At 46.5% G+C, this 18960-nt stretch overlaps 1 protein-coding gene across 1 annotated transcript in view; it reads left to right on the top strand.

The window, feature by feature from the left end:
• Nucleotides 1–18421, top strand: part of KANK4 (KN motif and ankyrin repeat domains 4) — a 202913-nt gene extending 184492 nt beyond the window's left edge. The window contains 3 exon segments of the mRNA XM_075320377.1: nucleotides 7285–7427; nucleotides 13033–13233; nucleotides 17895–18421. Of these exon segments, the coding sequence (XP_075176492.1) occupies nucleotides 7285–7427; nucleotides 13033–13233; nucleotides 17895–18023 (473 nt within the window). The 3' untranslated portion in view covers nucleotides 18024–18421.
• Nucleotides 18422–18960: the final 539 nt, after the last annotated feature.

Raw genomic sequence — 18960 nt, forward strand, 5'->3', positions numbered from 1 at the left:
AACTGCTGTGACTGCTGAGGAATGGGAGGAACTGCTGTGACTGCTGAAGAATGGCAGGAACTGCTGTGACTGCTGAGGAATGGGAGGTACTGCTGTGACTGCTGAGGAATGGGAGGTACTGCTGTGACTGCTGAGGAATGGCAGGAACTGCTGTGACTGCTGAGGAATGGGAGGTACTGCTGTGACTGCTGAGGAATGGCAGGAACTGCTGTGACTGCTGAGGAATGGGAGGTACTGCTGTGACTGTGAGGAATGGGAGGTACTGCTGTGACTGCTGTGGAATTTGAGGAATTGCTGTGACTGCTGAGGGATGGGAGGCACTGCTGTGACTGCTGAGGAATGGGAGGCAATGCTGTGGCTGCAGGGAGCCTGTACTGACTATTGAGATAGAGACACTTCCTTAATTAAGGTACTACTATGTCTACTACAGGAAAGGCAGACGCTCTGCTGTGACTATTGGAGAACCAAAGGAAATGGCACCTATTTCCTCCAGGGAAGGGTGGTAATACGGCTAGTACTGCAGGAATGGGGGAAACTTTGCTGTGACTGCTTGGGATGAGGAAGCAAAGGCACTGCTATAACTTCTGGGGGATAGAGCGACCTGGTGTGACCACTGAATAGTGCGGAGACTCCTCAGTGTGTAGCAACTAGTGTGGTAAAGAGGTAGACACATGTGACTGCTGGAGATTGGATGGAGGAACTGCTGTGTCTACTGGAGAAGTAATGGGAAAGGCCCTGCTGTGACTGCTGCTGGAAAGATGGGGGTATGGCTGTGAGTACTGGAGAAGTGATAGTAAGGACACTGCTGTGACTGCCGCGTGACGGGGAGCAGCCTGTGACTAGTGAGGGGGTGTATACTGCAGTCAGGTAGGATAAGGGGGGCACTGCTGTGACTGCCGAGTGATGGTGCAGCCTGTGACTAGTGAGGGGGTGTATACTGCAGTCAGGTAGGATAAGGGGGGCACTGCTGTGACTGCCGAGTGATGGTGCAGCCTGTGACTAGTGAGGGGGTGTATGCTGCAGTCAGGTAGGATAAGGGGGGCACTGCTGTGACTGCCGGGTGATGGGGAGCAGCCTGTGACTAGTGAGGGGGTGTATACTGCAGTCAGGTAGGATAAGGGGGGCACTGCTGTGACTGCCGGGTGATGGGGAGCAGCCTGTGACTAGTGAGGGGGTGTATGCTGCAGTCAGGTAGGATAAGGGGGGCACTGCTGTGACTGCCGAGTGATGGGGAGCAGCCTGTGACTAGTGAGGGGGTGTATGCTGCAGTCAGGTAGGATAAGGGGGGCACTGCTGTGACTGCCGAGTGATGGGGAGCAGCCTGTGACTAGTGAGGGGGGTGTATACTGCAGTCAGGTAGGATAAGGGGGGCACTGCTGTGACTGCCGGATGACGGGGAGTAGCCTGTGACTAGTGAGGGGGGTGTATACTACAGTCAGGTAGGATAAGGGGGGCACTGCTGTGACTGCCGGGTGATGGGGAGCAGCCTGTGACTAGTGAGGGGGTGTATACTGCAGTCAGGTAGGATAAGGGGGGCACTGCTGTGACTGCCGGGTGATGGGGAGCAGCCTGTGACTAGTGAGGGGGTGTATGCTGCAGTCAGGTAGGATAAGGGGGGCACTGCTGTGACTGCCGGGTGACGGGGAGCAGCCTGTGACTAGTGAGGGGGGTGTATACTACAGTCAGGTAGGATAAGGGGGGCACTGCTGTGACTGCCGGGTGATGGGGAGCAGCCTGTGACTAGTGAGGGGGTGTATACTGCAGTCAGGTAGGATAAGGGGGGCACTGCTGTGACTGCCGGGTGATGGTGCAGCCTGTGACTAGTCAGGGGGTGTATACTGCAGTCAGGTAGGATAAGGGGGGCACTGCTGTGACTGCCGAGTGATGGTGCAGCCTGTGACTAGTGAGGGGGTGTATACTGCAGTCAGGTAGGATAAGGGGGGCACTGCTGTGACTGCCGAGTGATGGGGAGCAGCCTGTGACTAGTGAGGGGGTGTATACTGCAGTCAGGTAGGATAAGGGGGGCACTGCTGTGACTGCCGGGTGACGGGGAGCAGCCTGTGACTAGTGAGGGGGTGTATACTGCTGTCAGGTAGGATAAGGGGGGCACTGCTGTCAGGTAGGATAAGGGGGGCACTGCTGTCAGGTAGGATAAGGGGGGCACTGCTGTCAGGTAGGATAAGGGGGGCGCTGCTGCAGTGAGTGAGTACTGTTTTGCAGGCACTGCTGAGATTGCTGGACACTGCAGATGAATAATGCTATGCCTTTATAAAAGTAGACATAGATTTTAAAGAATCTGCCTTTATAATCACAAATAATACCGCCAGATCCTGATTTCTGGAGGAAGCCGTATATCCAGCTGATTTTTAATGTATATAGTAAGTGCTGCAGAGGCGCAGAAGGCAGTGAAGCTCTGCTGCAGATCATTTAGGCTGCAAACTATGTTCTGCTTCCAATTTTGCGCTTCAAAGGGCATCTGTAAACGCCGCCATCATTACAGCAGCTCCGGAGCTTGATTTGATACAATTGTACAAGTGAGAGACCGGAGGCGGCGGGGGCTCGTCACCGGACCCTCCAGACCGCCGTCAGCCGGAGATCACGCGGCACACAGCTTTATCTCTCTTGGCTTTGCTGTGCCATCGATCAAAACAAAAAGAGCAGGATGGAAACTTTTTAACTTGGAGATAGCGATTTTCTCAGTGTCCCTAAATCATCCCATTAGTAATGGTGACACGTCCTCTATATCTGAGGAGCGGCCCGGAAAACCCATTAGCCCGTGCACTTGGGAGGTTTGGAGCTGAAGAACCTCGAAGGGAGGAGATCTGTCATCTGCTGAGGATTCCTCTGTCTGCTCTGCTGCGGTGACTGACCGCTCCGCTGCGGTGACTGACAGCTCTGCTGCGGTGACTGACAGCTCTGCTGCGGTGACTGACTGCTCTGCTGCGGTGACTGTCAGCCCTGCTGCGGTGACTGACCGCTCCGCTGCGGTGACTGACAGCTCTGCTGCGGTGACTGACAGCTCTGCTGCGGTGACTGTCAGCCCTGCTGCGGTGACTGACCGCTCCGCTGCGGTGACTGACAGCTCTGCTGCGGTGACTGACTGCTCTGCTGCGGTGACTGTCAGCCCTGCTGCGGTGACTGAGAGCTCTGCTGCGGTGACTGAGAGCTCTGCTGCGGTGACTGACAGCTCTGCTGCGGTGACTGACAGCTCTGCTGTGGTGACTGTCAGCCCTGCTGCTGTGACTGAGAGCTCTGCTGCGGTGACTGACAGCTCTGCTGTGGTGACTGACAACTCTGCTGTGTTGACTGACAGCTCTGCTGCGGTGACTGTCAGCTCTGCTGCGGTGACTGACTGTTCCGCTGCGGTGACTGACAGCTCGGCGCCGCACATGGCTGCTGTACACAACAGCAGCTGCTCAGACCATTAACCACCACCAAATCATTGATACATTTACTAACAATGTTTCTGAACCTGCCACATATGATAAATCTGATGCAGATGAATTGCAAAACTATCTGTATGCAAATTACCACTAATGAGTCAACAGGGCGGTGACATCATCAGGAAGGATGACGGTGTCCACCCCAGCCCCGCTGTGTGTGCAGGGAACCGATAGCCCCTCCGCTTTCAGGCATTGGGACCCCCTTGCCACTTTGACCTCTATCCCGTACTACTTGTATCTTACATGGTGCTGAGCTGTGCACAAGCTACGGACCCGGCTGCTATAGACTTGGTGGATATTAGTGTGTAATCAGACCTCTGCACAGGCTTTTAACCTTTCCATATAAATGTCATCTCCTGGGAAGCCGGCAGGGGGTGATGGAGAAACGAATAGGCAGCACTTTAGGATTATTGGGTATTGATTAAAGCCTAATTTCACAAGTTTTAACTAAAAAGTGACACAACTTTAGAAATCTATTACATAAATCAGTCCTGCGATACAGCAGTCTGATAGGAAATCACACCCAGGGCTGCTCTGCACAGCTGCGACTGCCAGCTGAAATCTCCCAGCATCCCCTGCTTGTTCAGTGTCAGAGCAGAATTTATTTCTGACATTTGCAATTTGGGACATTAAACTCTGCAGAGTCACCCGGTGTCTGATGACCAGCATGACGACTGAGCTCAATAGCAAATATATCAAAAAGACTGACCCGCACATCCAACAGGTGTGAACAGGCGCTAGCTGAAAACACAATGTAACTGCAACTATAACCAGGCTGTGTCCACCTTCCTTATAGCTGGCTCTTTTCTCCCCAGACATGCAGGTTTTTAACCTAGATAGAGGCATTTCTAGTTAGGGTCCCGGGATAGATCACCTTGTCATTGGTTACTGGGCTCAAAAGCATTGGCCAATACATAAGCTAAGTATCTCTTTTTTTCAAATATTCTTATAGCAGTAATGCAATGCCAGAGTTCCCTTTCGAAATCCATAGCATCCAACAAGATTGTAAAAGCAAAGCTGTAATTCAGGTTTCAGTGCACGATATGTAAGAATGTACATAGTGACTGCACCAGCAGAATAGTGAGTGCAGCTCTGGAGTAATAATACAGGGTGTAACTCAGGATCAGTACAAAATAAGTAATGTAATGTACAGTATGTACACAGTGACTGCACCACCAGAATAGTGAGTGCAGCTCTGGAGTATAATACAAGATGTAACTTAGGATCAGTACAGGATAATTAATGTAATGTATGTACACAGTGACTGCACCAGCAGAATAGTGAGTGCAGCTCTGGAGTATAATACAAGATGTAACTTAGGATCAGTGCAGGATAATTAATGTAATGTATGTACACAGTGACTGCACCAGCAGAATAGTGAGTGCAGCTTTGGAGTATAATACAAGATGTAACTTAGGATCAGTACAGGATAATTAATGTAATGTATGTACACAGTGACTGCACCAGCAGAATAGTGAGTGCAGCTCTGGAGTATAATACAAGATGTAACTTAGGATCAGTACAGGATAATTAATGTAATGTATGTACACAGTGACTGCACCAGCAGAATAGTGAGTGCAGCTCTGGAGTATAATACAGGATGTAACTCCGGATCAGTACAGGATAAGTAATGTAATGTATGTACACAGTGACTGCACCAGCAGAATAGTGAGTGCAGCTCTGGAGTATAATACAAGATGTAACTCAGGATCAGTACAGGATAAGTAATGTAATGTATGTACACAGTGACTGCACCAGCAGAATAGTGAGTGCAGCTCTGGAGTATAATACAGGATGTAACTCAGGATCAGTACAGGATAAGTAATGTAATGTATGAACACAGTGACTGCACCAGCAGAATAGTGAGTGCAGCTCTGGGGTATAATACAGGAGGTAACTCAGGATCAGTACTGGATAAGTAATGTATGAACACAGTGACTGCACCAGCAGAATAGTGAGTGCAGCTCTGGAGTATAATACAGGATGTAACTCAGGATCAGTACAGGATAAGTAATGTAATGTATGAACACAGTGACTGCACCAGCAGAATAGTGAGTGCAGCTCTGGAGTATAATACAGGAGGTAACTCAGGATCAGTACTGGATAAGTAATGTATGAACACAGTGACTGCACCAGCAGAATAGTGAGTGCAGCTCTGGAGTATAATACAGGAGGTAACGTTACGCATACATTGATTTATTATAACCTGTCAAATATAAAATGAACCACTCTCCATCGCAGGATTACTTCACAGTCCTTAAAAAGCAGCTGTTATTGTCATGTCTTTGTTTCTCCTTATTGATTTTGAATTAACAGCAAAAAAAACAAAAATGCTGCAGGAGAGCTGTCAGAGATATCAGGATTCGGCGCGGTCTGACCTCGCGATGTCTGTGCACTTGTGTCTTGTCACATTTGGCTCATATCTCGCCTGTAAATGAAGCATTGATCGTGCGTCCAAGTGATTGAAGATCTGAACTTGACTCGGGCATAAACCAATTCAATTAGCCATGTTCTATCGTCAGCCCCGGTGGAGACCCTGTAATGTCCGGACAGATTTCACCCCCAATAGATGGAACTAATCAACCGCAATCATAACGAAGAATAATGCTGCATTCATGACAACATGGGCTATAATATCAGTGCACGGTGCAGAAATCATCAGTGGCTTGTAGAAAACGGTCCACAAACTGCTGTTGTCTGATCTTTTCTTTACACATTATTATCAGCAGAACAAAATATGTTACTCCACAAACTGCCTGTTCATATGACCATATGTAAATAACAGCTAACCTGCTTGTTGATGGTTTCCAGCAGCTAACCGGCTTGTTGATGGTTTCCAGGAGCTAACCTGCTTATTGATGGTTTCCAGCAGCTAACCTGCTTGTTGATGTTTTCCAGCAGCTATCCTGCTTGTTGATGGTTTCCAGCAGCTATCCTGCTTGTTGATGGCTTCCAGCAGCTAGCCTGCTTGTTGATGGTTTCCAGCAGCTAACCTGTTTGTTGATGGTTTCCAGCAGCTATCCTGCTTGTTGATGGTTTCCAGCAGCTAACCTGCTTGTTGATGTTTTCCAGCAGCTATCCTGCTTGTTGATGGTTTCCAGCAGCTATCCTGCTTGTTGATGGCTTCCAGCAGCTAGCCTGCTTGTTGATGGTTTCCAGCAGCTAACCTGTTTGTTGATGGTTTCCAGCAGCTAACCTGCTTGTTGATGGTTTCCAGCAGCTATCCTGCTTGTTGATGGCTTCCAGCAGCTAGCCTGCTTGTTGATGGTTTCCAGCAGCTAACCTATTTGTTGATGGTTTCCAGCAGCTAACCTGCTTGTTGATGGTTTCCAGCAGCTAACCTGCTTGTTGATGGTTTTGAGCAGCTAACCGGCTTGTTGATGGTTTCCAGCAGCTAGCCTGCTTGTTTATGGTTTCCAGCAGCTAGCCTGCTTGTTGATGGTTTCCAGCAGCTAACCTGCTTGTTGATGGTTTCCAGCAGCTAGCCTGCTTGTTGATGGTTTCCAGCAGCTAAGGGCCGTTTCAGATCAGCGATATTCTGCCGCACTCGCAGATCCGCCACAAGGTCAGTACAGTACTTTACAGATCACAGACAGTGCGGCAAGCCCTGGTCATATGGTCCGGTCACATGACCCTATGTGCCCGGAGCTTGCCAGGGAACTGTAAAGTACTGTACTGCTCTTATGCCGGATCTGCGAGTGCGGCAGAATACCGCTGATCTGAAACGGCCCTAACCGACTTGTTGATGGTTTCCAGTAGAGACTATAGCATAGAATATATATGACATTGATTGTATATAATTTTCAGGTATTGGCAATTAATCATTTCCATTTCATATTAGGTGTTTGTGATGTGGACCATCAAAATAAGGCGGGGTACACCCCTGTGATGCTCACCCCCCTGGCATCTGCGGAAACGGATGAAGACATGGAAGTGGTGAAGGCTCTGCTCACGCTGGGGAATGTGAATCTCTCTGCCGCTCAGGTACATGACCAATACCATAGACACGGAACATTAAGGACTATGGCAAATAAATGGGTTTTCTTTATTTTATTAGTGCACTTAATGTTAATAAAGGGGAGAGGGTCCCACAATTACATAGCGTGTCTCCCTCGCTGCAGAGGACCCGGCCTGTTCAGGCTGGACATTTGGTGCAATTGCTTCCCTTATAGATTGATGATTGGGATTACCAGCAGCCAAATTCCCGACAATCAGGTTATCATTGGCCCCTCTATCAGGAGATTTATTATTGTGAATGACTTCCTTAAAGGGGTCGGACTATAAATGCAATTATTCACCTGTCCACATCCACTGGATACAGAGTTCCATAGGCAATGAATAGAGCAGGGGTGTGTATGATTAGTAAAGCATGGCTGCCGTCTTCCAGAAACCGGGCCATACCTGTGCAGAGGTGAGGTTGTGTTTGGCATTGCACGATGTAACAGAAACACGGCACTCCTCATACTGGCTGGTGCAGAAGTAGGCCCCATCCCATGTAGTAACCAGATAGAAGAACTTGCAGAAGGTTGCAAATGAATGTGTTGTATTTACAGGTGCAATCCACAGTTCATGATATTTCGATCGGACCCCTCACCTCCGCAGCTCCATTTCTCCAGCGGTGATGCACTATTGCACAAAATGTCATCTTCTTCACGTCTGTCTAACAGCAATTCTTGCATCTGATGAAGGGCAGGGGTCAGACTGAAACGCTAGGCATTGAATTGTGGATTAAACCTGTAAATAAAACACCTTATTTTGCAACTTTGTACAAGTGTCAGGTTCTTCCATAGTGTTTGGATTGCAACTTGGTTCCATTACAGCGAAGTGCAGTTATGGCGCTGGTGAATCAGGTGGGTGTGGTGCTTGTGGTACAGGCAGTGATGGCGCTGGTGAGTGTAGTGGTTGTGGTTCTTGCAATGGTGGCACTTGTGAATTGGGAGTAGAGGTGGCGCTTGTGGATCAAATGGGTGTGGTGCTTGTAGTTCAGGCAGTGGTGGCACTTGTGAATTGATTGTGAGAGCTGTGCTGGCGGGTGTGGTGCTTGTGGTTTGAGCAGTGGTGGCACTTGTGAATTGGATGTGGGGGTGGCACTAGTGAATAAGGTGGGTGTGGTGCTTGTGGTTTGAGCAGTGGTGGCACTTGTGAATTGGACGTGGGGTGGCGCTTGTGGATCAGATAGGTGTGGTGCTTGTAGTTCAGGCAGTGGTGGTGTGACGGGGTATGCGGCAGAGCAGTGAGGGACGCCAGGCCAAGGAACAATCCAAAGGGCTTTATTGGAACCACAAAGAATAAGCAGCAAACATTAAATATAAATCCTTCAAATCTGCAAGGAGTCCACAACAGAAAAAACAAAAGATCCAGGGGCACCGCCTGGTATTCCGATGCCAGGGGAATTAGGGCAATGGTCCTTATATGAGTTCCTTGAGTCCAACAGGTGAACAACAAAACACAATCCCACGTGGCCACTGATCTCCAGTCTGTAACAGTCCATACACAGGCTCTAGGATCCAGCCTCAGCTATAGATCCTAGTCCTTCTCCAGCCGAGATCCAACTAACTGAACTAACATGTTCTTCTCTCTGGGATCAGCCCCTTAGGTGGGCACACCTCCCCCTGGCCATTTGATGCATGAATGGACTTTAGACTGCTGGCTCTGTTCTGTTTACCAAGTTGTAGATTGGAGAAGTCCCATGCTGAGAAGAACAATATATATATATGCAACCCCTACCAAATCAATGACAATAGCTACAGCTGAAGCCTGAGTGCAATATGATACAGGCTGGGGGGAAGGTATGGTCACTTACATCCCAAGACACAGTATTACAGCAAATACAGTGAGAAGGTAAAATACATCACATGGCATCTTATACAAAAATATGGGATGGAGAAAACTACATACATCATGACAGGTGGCACTTGTGAATTGGACGTGGGGTGGCGCTTGTGGATCAGATAGGTGTGGTGCTTGTAGTTCAGGCAGTGGTGGCACTTGTGAATTGATTGTGAGAGCTGTGCTGGTGGGTGTGGTGCTTGTGGTTTGAGCAGTGGTGGCACTTGTGAATTGGATGTGGGGGTGGCACTAGTGAATAAGGTGGGTGTGGTGCTTGTGGTACAGGCAGTGGTGGCAGGTGTGGAGACAATCTGGGCTTAATTAAGATCTTTGGTATTAGTGGTTTGTTCGCAGATTTTAGGTAAGGAAATACAAGGGTTACAGAGAAGCATCTGCCCTAGGCCCAGCAGCTGATGAGACCCACATACTCTGGTAAATAAAGTGAGGGGCTGATAATAATGGAGGCAGGAGAATAACGGAAGAGACAGCACACAGAGCCTACACCATTATAACCTGACCCTGTACACCCCTCGTACTAGCTGCTGGAGATGATTCCCAGGACCCTGGTCCAGTGTCTCCTCAATTGTCTGGACTATTTCGACATGTTGTAATGTAATCCTATGGAGCAGAACCTCAGCCGTGCATAGCGGTATAGATGAGCAGATGTATGGGGGGAAATTAGAAGGAACTGTATTATCAGCTGCCAGAGGGGGAAGGAGATTGATTTTGCCCAGAGTCCATCAATAGCACAGATTAGCAACAGCACAGAAAGAAGCAAAAATTGATTACAAAAAAAAAAAAAAAAAAAAAAAATAGTATTTTTTTAACAACGTTTAATTGCTTTTTAGAGGTCTGACAATTTTTACGCAGTCAATTCTTCCCTGAGGAGACTAGCAGCTCCCAGAGGGAGGGGTCTAGCAGCTGCATATTCACCTCTTCCCATTGAAATAGACACATTTGGAATGGTAGAATTGTCCTGATGAGGGTTTTTTGCACATCAGCGGGGCGGGGGGGGGCGGGTCATCTGCTTTATGGGATAATCCTTCATTTCTGACAATGTGAGTTTCAAGTGTCAGAAACACAGTGCCATCACCAGACAAGCACGGACATGAGCGCTCCGGACTTTCCACTTCACCGTCCAGCTGTGGTATGAATAGTGACAGTAGCCACACAGATTGGATGGAAAGTTCAGACACTGGACCATTGTGTCATCCGCTGCTACATGTCAATGTATTCACCATGATGTCACCAAAAAGGTCCCACGCCTGGAAGAATTCCCAATGTCCCCTCATATTTGGGATGTGGTCTTACAAGAAATATGACATGAATATTACAAGGGTTTCTTATTTCTCAAACAGGGCCTTGAAAAAGTATTCCTATCCTGTGAACTTTTCCACATTTTTTCAAGTTACACCCACAAACGTAAATGTAATTTTTGGGACTTTTATGTGTTATATGGACACTAAGTAGCAAGTATTTGTGCAGTGTAAAAGGAAATTATACTTTATTTTAGAAATATTTAAAAAAATATAAATCTGAAAATTGTGGCTTTCCTTTGTATTCAGCCCCTTGTATCCACCTAAATAATCCTGAGTGACCAATTGTCTCCTGAAGTCACATAATTAGTGCATTGAAACCTCCTGTGTGTAATTTATTCTCCGTAAAATACCAGCTGTTCTGTGAAGGTCTCGGAGGTTTGAGAATATTAGGGATCAAAAAGCATCATGAAAACCAAGGAACACACCGGACAGGTCATGGATAAAGATGTAGAGAAGAGTAAAGCAGGGTTAGGTTATAAACAAAATAGCCCAAGCTGTGAACATCTCACGGAGCAGTGTTCAATCCATTATACAAAACTGGAAGGAGTATGACCACTGAAAACCTATGAAGACATGGCCGTCCACCGAAACTGACATCCCAAGAGGGGGAGCACTAATGAGAGAAGCAGCCAAAAAGCCCATGATCACTGGAGGAGCTGCAGAGATCACAGCTCAGGGGGAGAATCTGTCCACAGGACGACTATTAGCCATAGACTACACAGATCTGATCTTTATGGAGGAGGGGTATGAAGAAAACAATTTTTTGAAAGCCATAACAAGTCCTGTTTGTAGTTTGCAAAAAAAATCGTGAAGAGGACACCGCGAGCAGTGGAAGAAGGCAAAATAAAAAGAGAAAGTAACCGCTCACGAGACCGGAGATTTGAGCCGGTAATCAGGTAGTCACATCCAGGAAAAAAATAGAGAAAAATCCAGCATCTATCAATTATATTAAAAACTAACTTTAATGAAAAAAAATTAAAAACATGAAACAGTTTGATGAAAGCATGTGTAGACACGCCAGTCTACGCGCTTCAAGCAGAGTGACTGCTCTTATTTTTTTTCTTTAGTGGAATAAGGTGCTCTGGTCCGAAGAGACCAATGGAAAACTTTTTGGCCTAAATGGAAAAAGAGTTGTGTGTGTGATGGAAAACGAACACTGCATATCACCCTGAAAACAACATCCCCACTGTCATACATGGTGGTGGCAGCATCCTGCTGTGGGGAGGCTTTTCTTCAGCAAAGGCAGAAAAGCTGGTCAGAGATGAAGGGAAGATGGATGGAGCCAATCCAGGAGGAAAACCTGTTTGAGACTACAAAAGACCTGAGACTGGGGAGTAGATTCACCTTCCAGCAGATACGACCCTAAACATCCTGCCAGAGCTACAATGGGGGTTTAGATCAGCGCATATTCCTGTGTGTGAGCGACCGAGTCACAGTCCAGACCAAAACCCCATTGAGAATCTGAGACAAGACATGAATATTGCTGATCACAGACGTCTCCATCCAATCTCACTGAGTGAGAGAAGAATGCAAAGAAGAAGAGAAACATGTCACCTCTAGATGTGCAAAGCCGGAGAGACATCCCCCGTGGTCCTACAAAGTATGGACTCAGGGGGCTGAATACAAATACACGTCCCAATTTTCAGATTTATATTTTTAAAATATTTAGAAAAATGTTATCATTTCCTTTACACTTCACAAATATTTGCTATTTGGTGTTTGTATATCAAATAAAATCCCAATAAATAACATTTTAGTTTTGGGTGTAATGTGACAAGATCACGAGGTATGAATACTTTTTCAAGACACTGTATATACCGTAATATTTTAGTTGCTTTTGCAGCAGCTGCCTGGCATTGAGTAGTGCCTCGGTGCAGGGCTTTACATCACACAGAGATGTGCATGTTCTCGCCCATGTTCCCGGCTTATCTAGGCCGGTCTGTGATGTGTTATAATAAACTGACTTCATGATTGTTTTGTTAACTTTTTACAGCATTTTCAATAGCTCTGCTTGCTGTCAGGAATAGAAGTGTTCTTTATTTAAAGGCTCATCCTAAAGCGAACCCATAGAGTGTGTCCACACTATGCAGTCACGCTGCTTTTTGACCTCAATATGTGAAAATCGTGATAAAACGCTGCAGCGTGATTGTTGTGCGTAAACCAACCCTTAGATGTAATATATAGAAAAATGGTGAAGCACTAAAACACCAAACTTTGCTCACCCACTTATGGGAATTCCACACGTCACCATTGGATAATGAAAAGTTTGGTAACTTTAGAAAGTTGCAAAAGTTTTCATATTATAATGATGAGGCCTAACGACTGGGGCCTTAGGGTGAATTCAGATTGTGCTGCGATTCTGGGAAAAGTCGGCGATATTAATACTTTTTTTTTATATTACGGAATGAATTGTCGGGATCTGATTTTTCTGTGGTTTGCAGGGAGGACAAACGGCACTGATGCTCGGGGTCAGCCATGGCCGCTCAGACATGGTAAAGGTCCTCCTGGACTGCGGGGCGGATGTAAACCTGGCGGCCGAGGATGGAGAAACCGCTCTGATTATCGCCTGCCAAGTGGGAAATCTGGAAATCGTGAAGCTACTGGTATCTCACCCAGACTGTGATGTGGAGCTGACGGATAAGGTACGGGGCGGTCTCCTGTCCAAAATTGTGAATTTTTCATGCAAAGTAGAGCAAATATATTGATAAATTCATGTATTGATAGATAAATTGGGGTGACTAGGACTTGTCCATCAATATCTGACCCCCCCCATTATCTGCTGATACCTGGAGCCACAGCCCCACACACCGTGTAGTGGCCGTTCTCGGTACAGCAGCTCAGATCACATTTATTCAATTATAGTTTGACAAATCTCCCTTCAGTACGTGTGTACCTGTAGATGGTCGGGTCTATTAGTGACTGGCAGCCTTCCCTATATGACTGCATGCAGAAATAGCTGTCAGTCACTAGTAGGACCGCCCACTGGACTCTATGCAATTAAATCCCTGGTGTCTGTTTGCACAAGTACAAGTTATACTGACACTTTTACAACAAATCTTTATTTCAAATCTTTATTTATATAGCGCTAACGTATTCCGCAGCGCTTTACATACATCAGGAACACTGTCCCCATTGGGGCTCACAATCTAAAGTCCCTATCTGTAAGTCTTTGGAGTGTGGGAGGAAACTGGAGAACCCGGAGGAAACCCACGCAAACACGCGGAGAACATACAAACTCCTTGCAGATGTTGTCCTTGGTGGGATTTGAACCCAGGACCCCAACGATGCAAGACTGCAGTGCTAACCACTGAGCCACCACAAGACTGCAGTGCTAGCCACTGAGCCACCACAAGACTGCAGTGCTAACCACTGAGCCACCACAAGACTGCAGTGCTAACCACTGAGCCACCGTGCCGCCCAAGCCTATGTATCGTTCTGCTCAGCATGTCCTCTATACTGTGCTGTGTACAATGAGTCAGGTAGACTGAGGTCTATACGAGGAACGTACTGCATATGGCGGTATTGGGTATAACTGACAAGTCTGCTCCCCCCGAGCTCCAGAACACACACACATGTAAAATGTACCAGGGACCACCCAGACTGGGCTAGACAATCCCCCCCCCGGCCTCGGATATAGGAGCTTTATCACATTTGACGTCTAATACCGAGCAAAGGCCGGACTTCCAGATTATTCCACATTCCGCTGCTCCCAGAAACGTTCACTGGTGGACAGCGGCCCCGCCGGGACGGCACACACCTCCACCTCCCTATATACTGGGCAGCTGATGGTGTTACCCCCGGCGGTGCCCACCGAGCTCTGTATACATGCCCTTATCAGCGAGCTGGCACATCAATCCTGACACAGATATGCCCGGTATGTGGCCGCCGGCAGGAACGTGGCAGAAGCTGCGGATACTCCGCTGCCAAAGTAAATATTATCCTGACAAATTGTCTCCGGGACATTCCCTCTTCTATTTTACTTTACAGTTACTTACGGAGGCAGAAGAAAACAATATCTAACAATCTAATTAAACTATTTAAGTATCCAAAATCCATCCATCTAATCTCTCCCCCTCCTTTGTGAGAAGCAGTAACTTGTGTGGCTTTGACCGCTACAGGTAAGAATACAGTGAAGGCCGATTTACACGCTGCGACATCGCTCAAGCGATCTCGTTGTGGTCACGGAATTCGTGACGCACATCCGGTCACTTTAGCGATTTCTTTGCGTGTGACACCTATGAGTGATTTTGAATCGTCGCAAAAACGGTCAAAATCGCTCATCGGTGACATGCCCCCCCTATTCTCGAATATCGCTGCTGCTGCAGCTAGCGATGTAGTTCCTTGTTGCTGCAGCAGCACACATCGCTGTGTGTGACGCCGCAGGAACGAGGAACCTCACCTTACCTGCGGCCGCCCGCAATGCGGAAGGAAGGAGGTGGGCGGGATGTTCGTCCTCCTCATCTCCGCCCTTTTGCTTCTATTGGGCGGCCGCTTAGTGACGCTGCTGTGACGCTGAATGAACCGCCCCCTTAGATAGGAGGCGGTTCACCGGTCACAGCGACGTTGCAGAGCAGGTATGTGCGTGTGACGCTGCCGTAGCGATAATGTTCTCTACGGCAGCGATCACACGATATCGCATGTACGATGGGGGGCGGGTGCTATCGCACTCAGCATCGCTAGCAATTGCTAGCGATGTCGTAGCGTGTAAAGCGGCCTTTCGTCCTATTGTAACATGTACTTGGAGTAGCGGTGGCCACCAGACCTAATTCTAATCTATATTAAGTGGAAAAAACGTATATAAAATAATAATAATCATAATAATTATAGTAATGAGCATAATTAAATTCAGCTGTAAGTTCGGCCTCCACAACAGTCACGGTCCCTCCTGCGGCCCCTAGAGATAATCAGTTTCCCACCATGCCCTAGACCATTATATATGTATGTAATCCTATCTGAGAACTTAAGACTCGGCATTTCGGTCGTCCTATGATACTTTGGCTTATGCACCAGGAAGACCTGAACGATAGAAATGAGCGGCTGACCTGTTTTTATTGTCGGAATATTCCCGATATTTTCTTTCGATCTTAATCGTTAATAACGTCAGTAAGAAAATGCTGCAGGTTGTCAGTAAATTCCTTCTAGAGAGTGACTGCCTGACAGTCATGGGCGCAGGTGATATCAGAAGGATTGTCAGGTCACCATCATATGCTTTGTCCATGTTGTGGGAGACTTAGTAAACTGTAATGCGACTGGCGACAGTGCAGTGAGTTATTTCAATTACCTTCATTAGTGAACCGGTCACCAGCTCCGATGTCTCCAGTTATTGCTTTTATCTTCTTCCCGCTGCTCCTGAGTATTCTGTGTTTTGTTTTATTTTTTAAATCCTCTATATGGTTTCAGAAATTAGGGGCTTTTTATTTAATGCAGAATTTTATGGTCATAGGATCCTCTGGGGCATGGCTCATAAAGCAAATATGCAAAGTATTCTAAAGACACGCCCCTGAGGATCCTATGAGCCAGTCCACCTGGTAAATGTGATAAAAAATGAGCTGATTTCCTAAACATGCGACTACTTGTTCTAAAGAGTTGCAAAAATCATGAACTGTGTGCTCCATATTGCAAAGGAAAAAAAAAACCCACATCAAATAAATAAAAATGGTGAATTTAGGCCATAGTTTTCTGCACATCTTACATGTACAGTACAGACCAAAGGTTTGGACACACCTCCTCATTCAAAGAGTTTTCTTTATTTTCATGACTCTAAAAATTGTAGATTCACATTGAAGGCATCAAAACTATGAATTAAAACATGTGGAATGAAATACTTAACAAAAGTGTGAAACAACTGAAAATATGTGTTATATTCTAGGCTCTTCAAAGTAGCCACCTTTTGCTTTGATTACTGCTTTGCACAATCTTGGCATTCTCTTCATGAGCTTCAAGAGGTAGTCACCGGAAATGGTTTTCCAACAATCTTGAAGGAGTTCCCAGAGATGCTTAGCACTTGTTGGCCCTTTTGCCTTCACTCTGCGGTCCAGCTCACCCCAAACCATCTCGATTGGGTTCAGGTCTGGTGACTGTGGAGGCCAGGTAATCTGGCGTAGCACCCCATCACTCTCCTTCTTAGTCAAATAGCCCTTACACAGCCTGGAGGTATGTTTGGGGTCATTGTCCTGTTGAAAAATAAATGATGGTCCAACTAAACGCAAACCGGATGGAATAGCACGCCGCTGCAAGATGCTGTGGTAGCCATGCTGGTTCTGTATGCCTTCAATTTTGAATAAATCCCCAACAGTGTCACCAGCAAAGCACCCCCACACCATCACACCTCCTCCTCCATGCTTCACGGTGGGAACCAGCCATGTAGAGTCCATCTGTTCAACTTTTCTACAAAGACACGGTGGTTGGATCCAAAGATCTCAAATTTGGACTCATCAGACCAAAGCACAGATTTCCACTGGTCTAATGTCCATTCCTTGTGTTCTTCAGCCCAAACAAGTCTCTTCTGCTTGTTGCCTGTCCTTAGCAGTGGTTTCCTAGCAGCTATTTTACCATGAAGGCTGCTGCACAAAGTCTCCTCTTAACAGTTCTAGAGATGAGAAGGTGTGTCCAAACTTTTGGTCTGTACTGTACTATAAATCAGCCTGTAAAATGTGATACGTTTATACGCAGATTTATGCTGATTATTGATTCACCAAACCCTGCTACTTATTACGGACCTACTAAATGTATGTGAATAAGAAGTAGGGGACAGCTGGGAGAAAGTACGACTGCAGCGTCAGACTACACAGGGATTGTTTGTAGTCTGTTACCATGGAGACACATAGATCTGCACAGGCGCTGTAGCTGGAACGCAATACAGAATTTTTAGAATTTTTTTTTTTTATTTGTGTTCCTGTGTATCTAATAAAAAAAAGTGATACAAAAGGTGGATCAATGTTTTAATGAATGGCCAAACAGATTTTCTTTTTTTTTTTTATTTAAGTGAAGCGACAAAGTGATGACTGCAGGATGTTTTTTGCTCTGCCGCATCCAGATTTGATGGCATTTTCATCCGTATGATACAATAATACTAAATCATCACAAAAACACCAGGCAGTGAGGAAAAACCACGTTGCGAACCCTAAAAGTGCGCTGTTCACGCCTGAACTACATGAGACGCTCAGCTCTGCTACATCACTGGAGGAAGCTTTGCACCTGGGGCTCAGGTTTTCCGGCGAGGGCTCGGTGTAACCTCTTTATGACATACCTGTCTGATCTTTATAGCTAACCTGGATTTTTTTTTATGTCTTTTTTGGAACAGGCTGGTAACTCGGCTTTGTCTATTGTGCTGGATTCCGCCCACAGTGAGATTGCAGAACTTCTACAAGCCCACACAGAGCCCCGGCGTCCCTGCCCCTCCACTGACACGGGAGAAGGAGGCTCATTGTAAACAAGTATGGAGGACAAAAGACTCATTCTTCTGCGCACTCGCTCCGGTCAGAACAGTGAGAGCGGATATCATCCATCTCTGCATTGTCTACATTTACACTCAACTATTCCAAGTATGCGCATATGGCCCTGCACTCCACATGCCGAGGTCTATTCTCTTCATTTCTGCAGGAATGGCATGCTGACAGCAGAGCATATTTATGGGAGAGAAAAAAAATTGGTGCAGATTTTATTTTATTTTTTTTAAACCATTCACTGGTCTTGGCGCTGAAATATTGCATGCTTTTTTTTTTGGGGCGGGTGTACACATATTTTTGCATTGACACTAACATCCCCAGCACAAGATTTAGACCAGTGCAACAATTTACAATTTTTATTTTATTTTTTACATTTTTGCAACATTTTAATAAACCCCATCGCCCCCTAGATCCTATCGGGAAATTCATCGTATAGCTTTGCATGATACTGGCGTCTCCTCCAATAACAATGATCTCCATTCCTCGCATCAATGACTTTTGGCGGAGTTACGGTATACAAATGTAATACTTTGCACATTTTTCTTTTAACGGTTCTAGAAAAAGAGAGAGAGAGAGAGAAAAATGTATGTGTGTGAATTGTGCACAAAACAACCCTCCATGTCCTAGAAGTGTGCACTTAGTGGGGGGCTTTTTAAGAGAAGGCACAGTGATATCATATAGCACAGGATGATGTCTTATAGTGCTAGGGAGTTTTCATCATAGCACAGGATAATGTCATAGTGCAGGGTGATGTGCATAGGATGATGTCAGTGCAGAATGAGGTCATAGCAAAGGGTGAGGTCATCATAGCGCAGGTTGACAATGCGGGGTGATGTCATCATAGTGCAGAGTGACGTGCGTAGGATGATGTCATAGTGCAGAATGAGGTCATAGCGCAGGATGATGTTATTGTGTCGGGTG

The sequence above is a fragment of the Anomaloglossus baeobatrachus genome, chromosome 8 (genome assembly GCF_048569485.1).
Source record: "Anomaloglossus baeobatrachus isolate aAnoBae1 chromosome 8, aAnoBae1.hap1, whole genome shotgun sequence".
In the NCBI taxonomy this organism is placed as follows: domain Eukaryota; kingdom Metazoa; phylum Chordata; class Amphibia; order Anura; family Aromobatidae; genus Anomaloglossus; species Anomaloglossus baeobatrachus.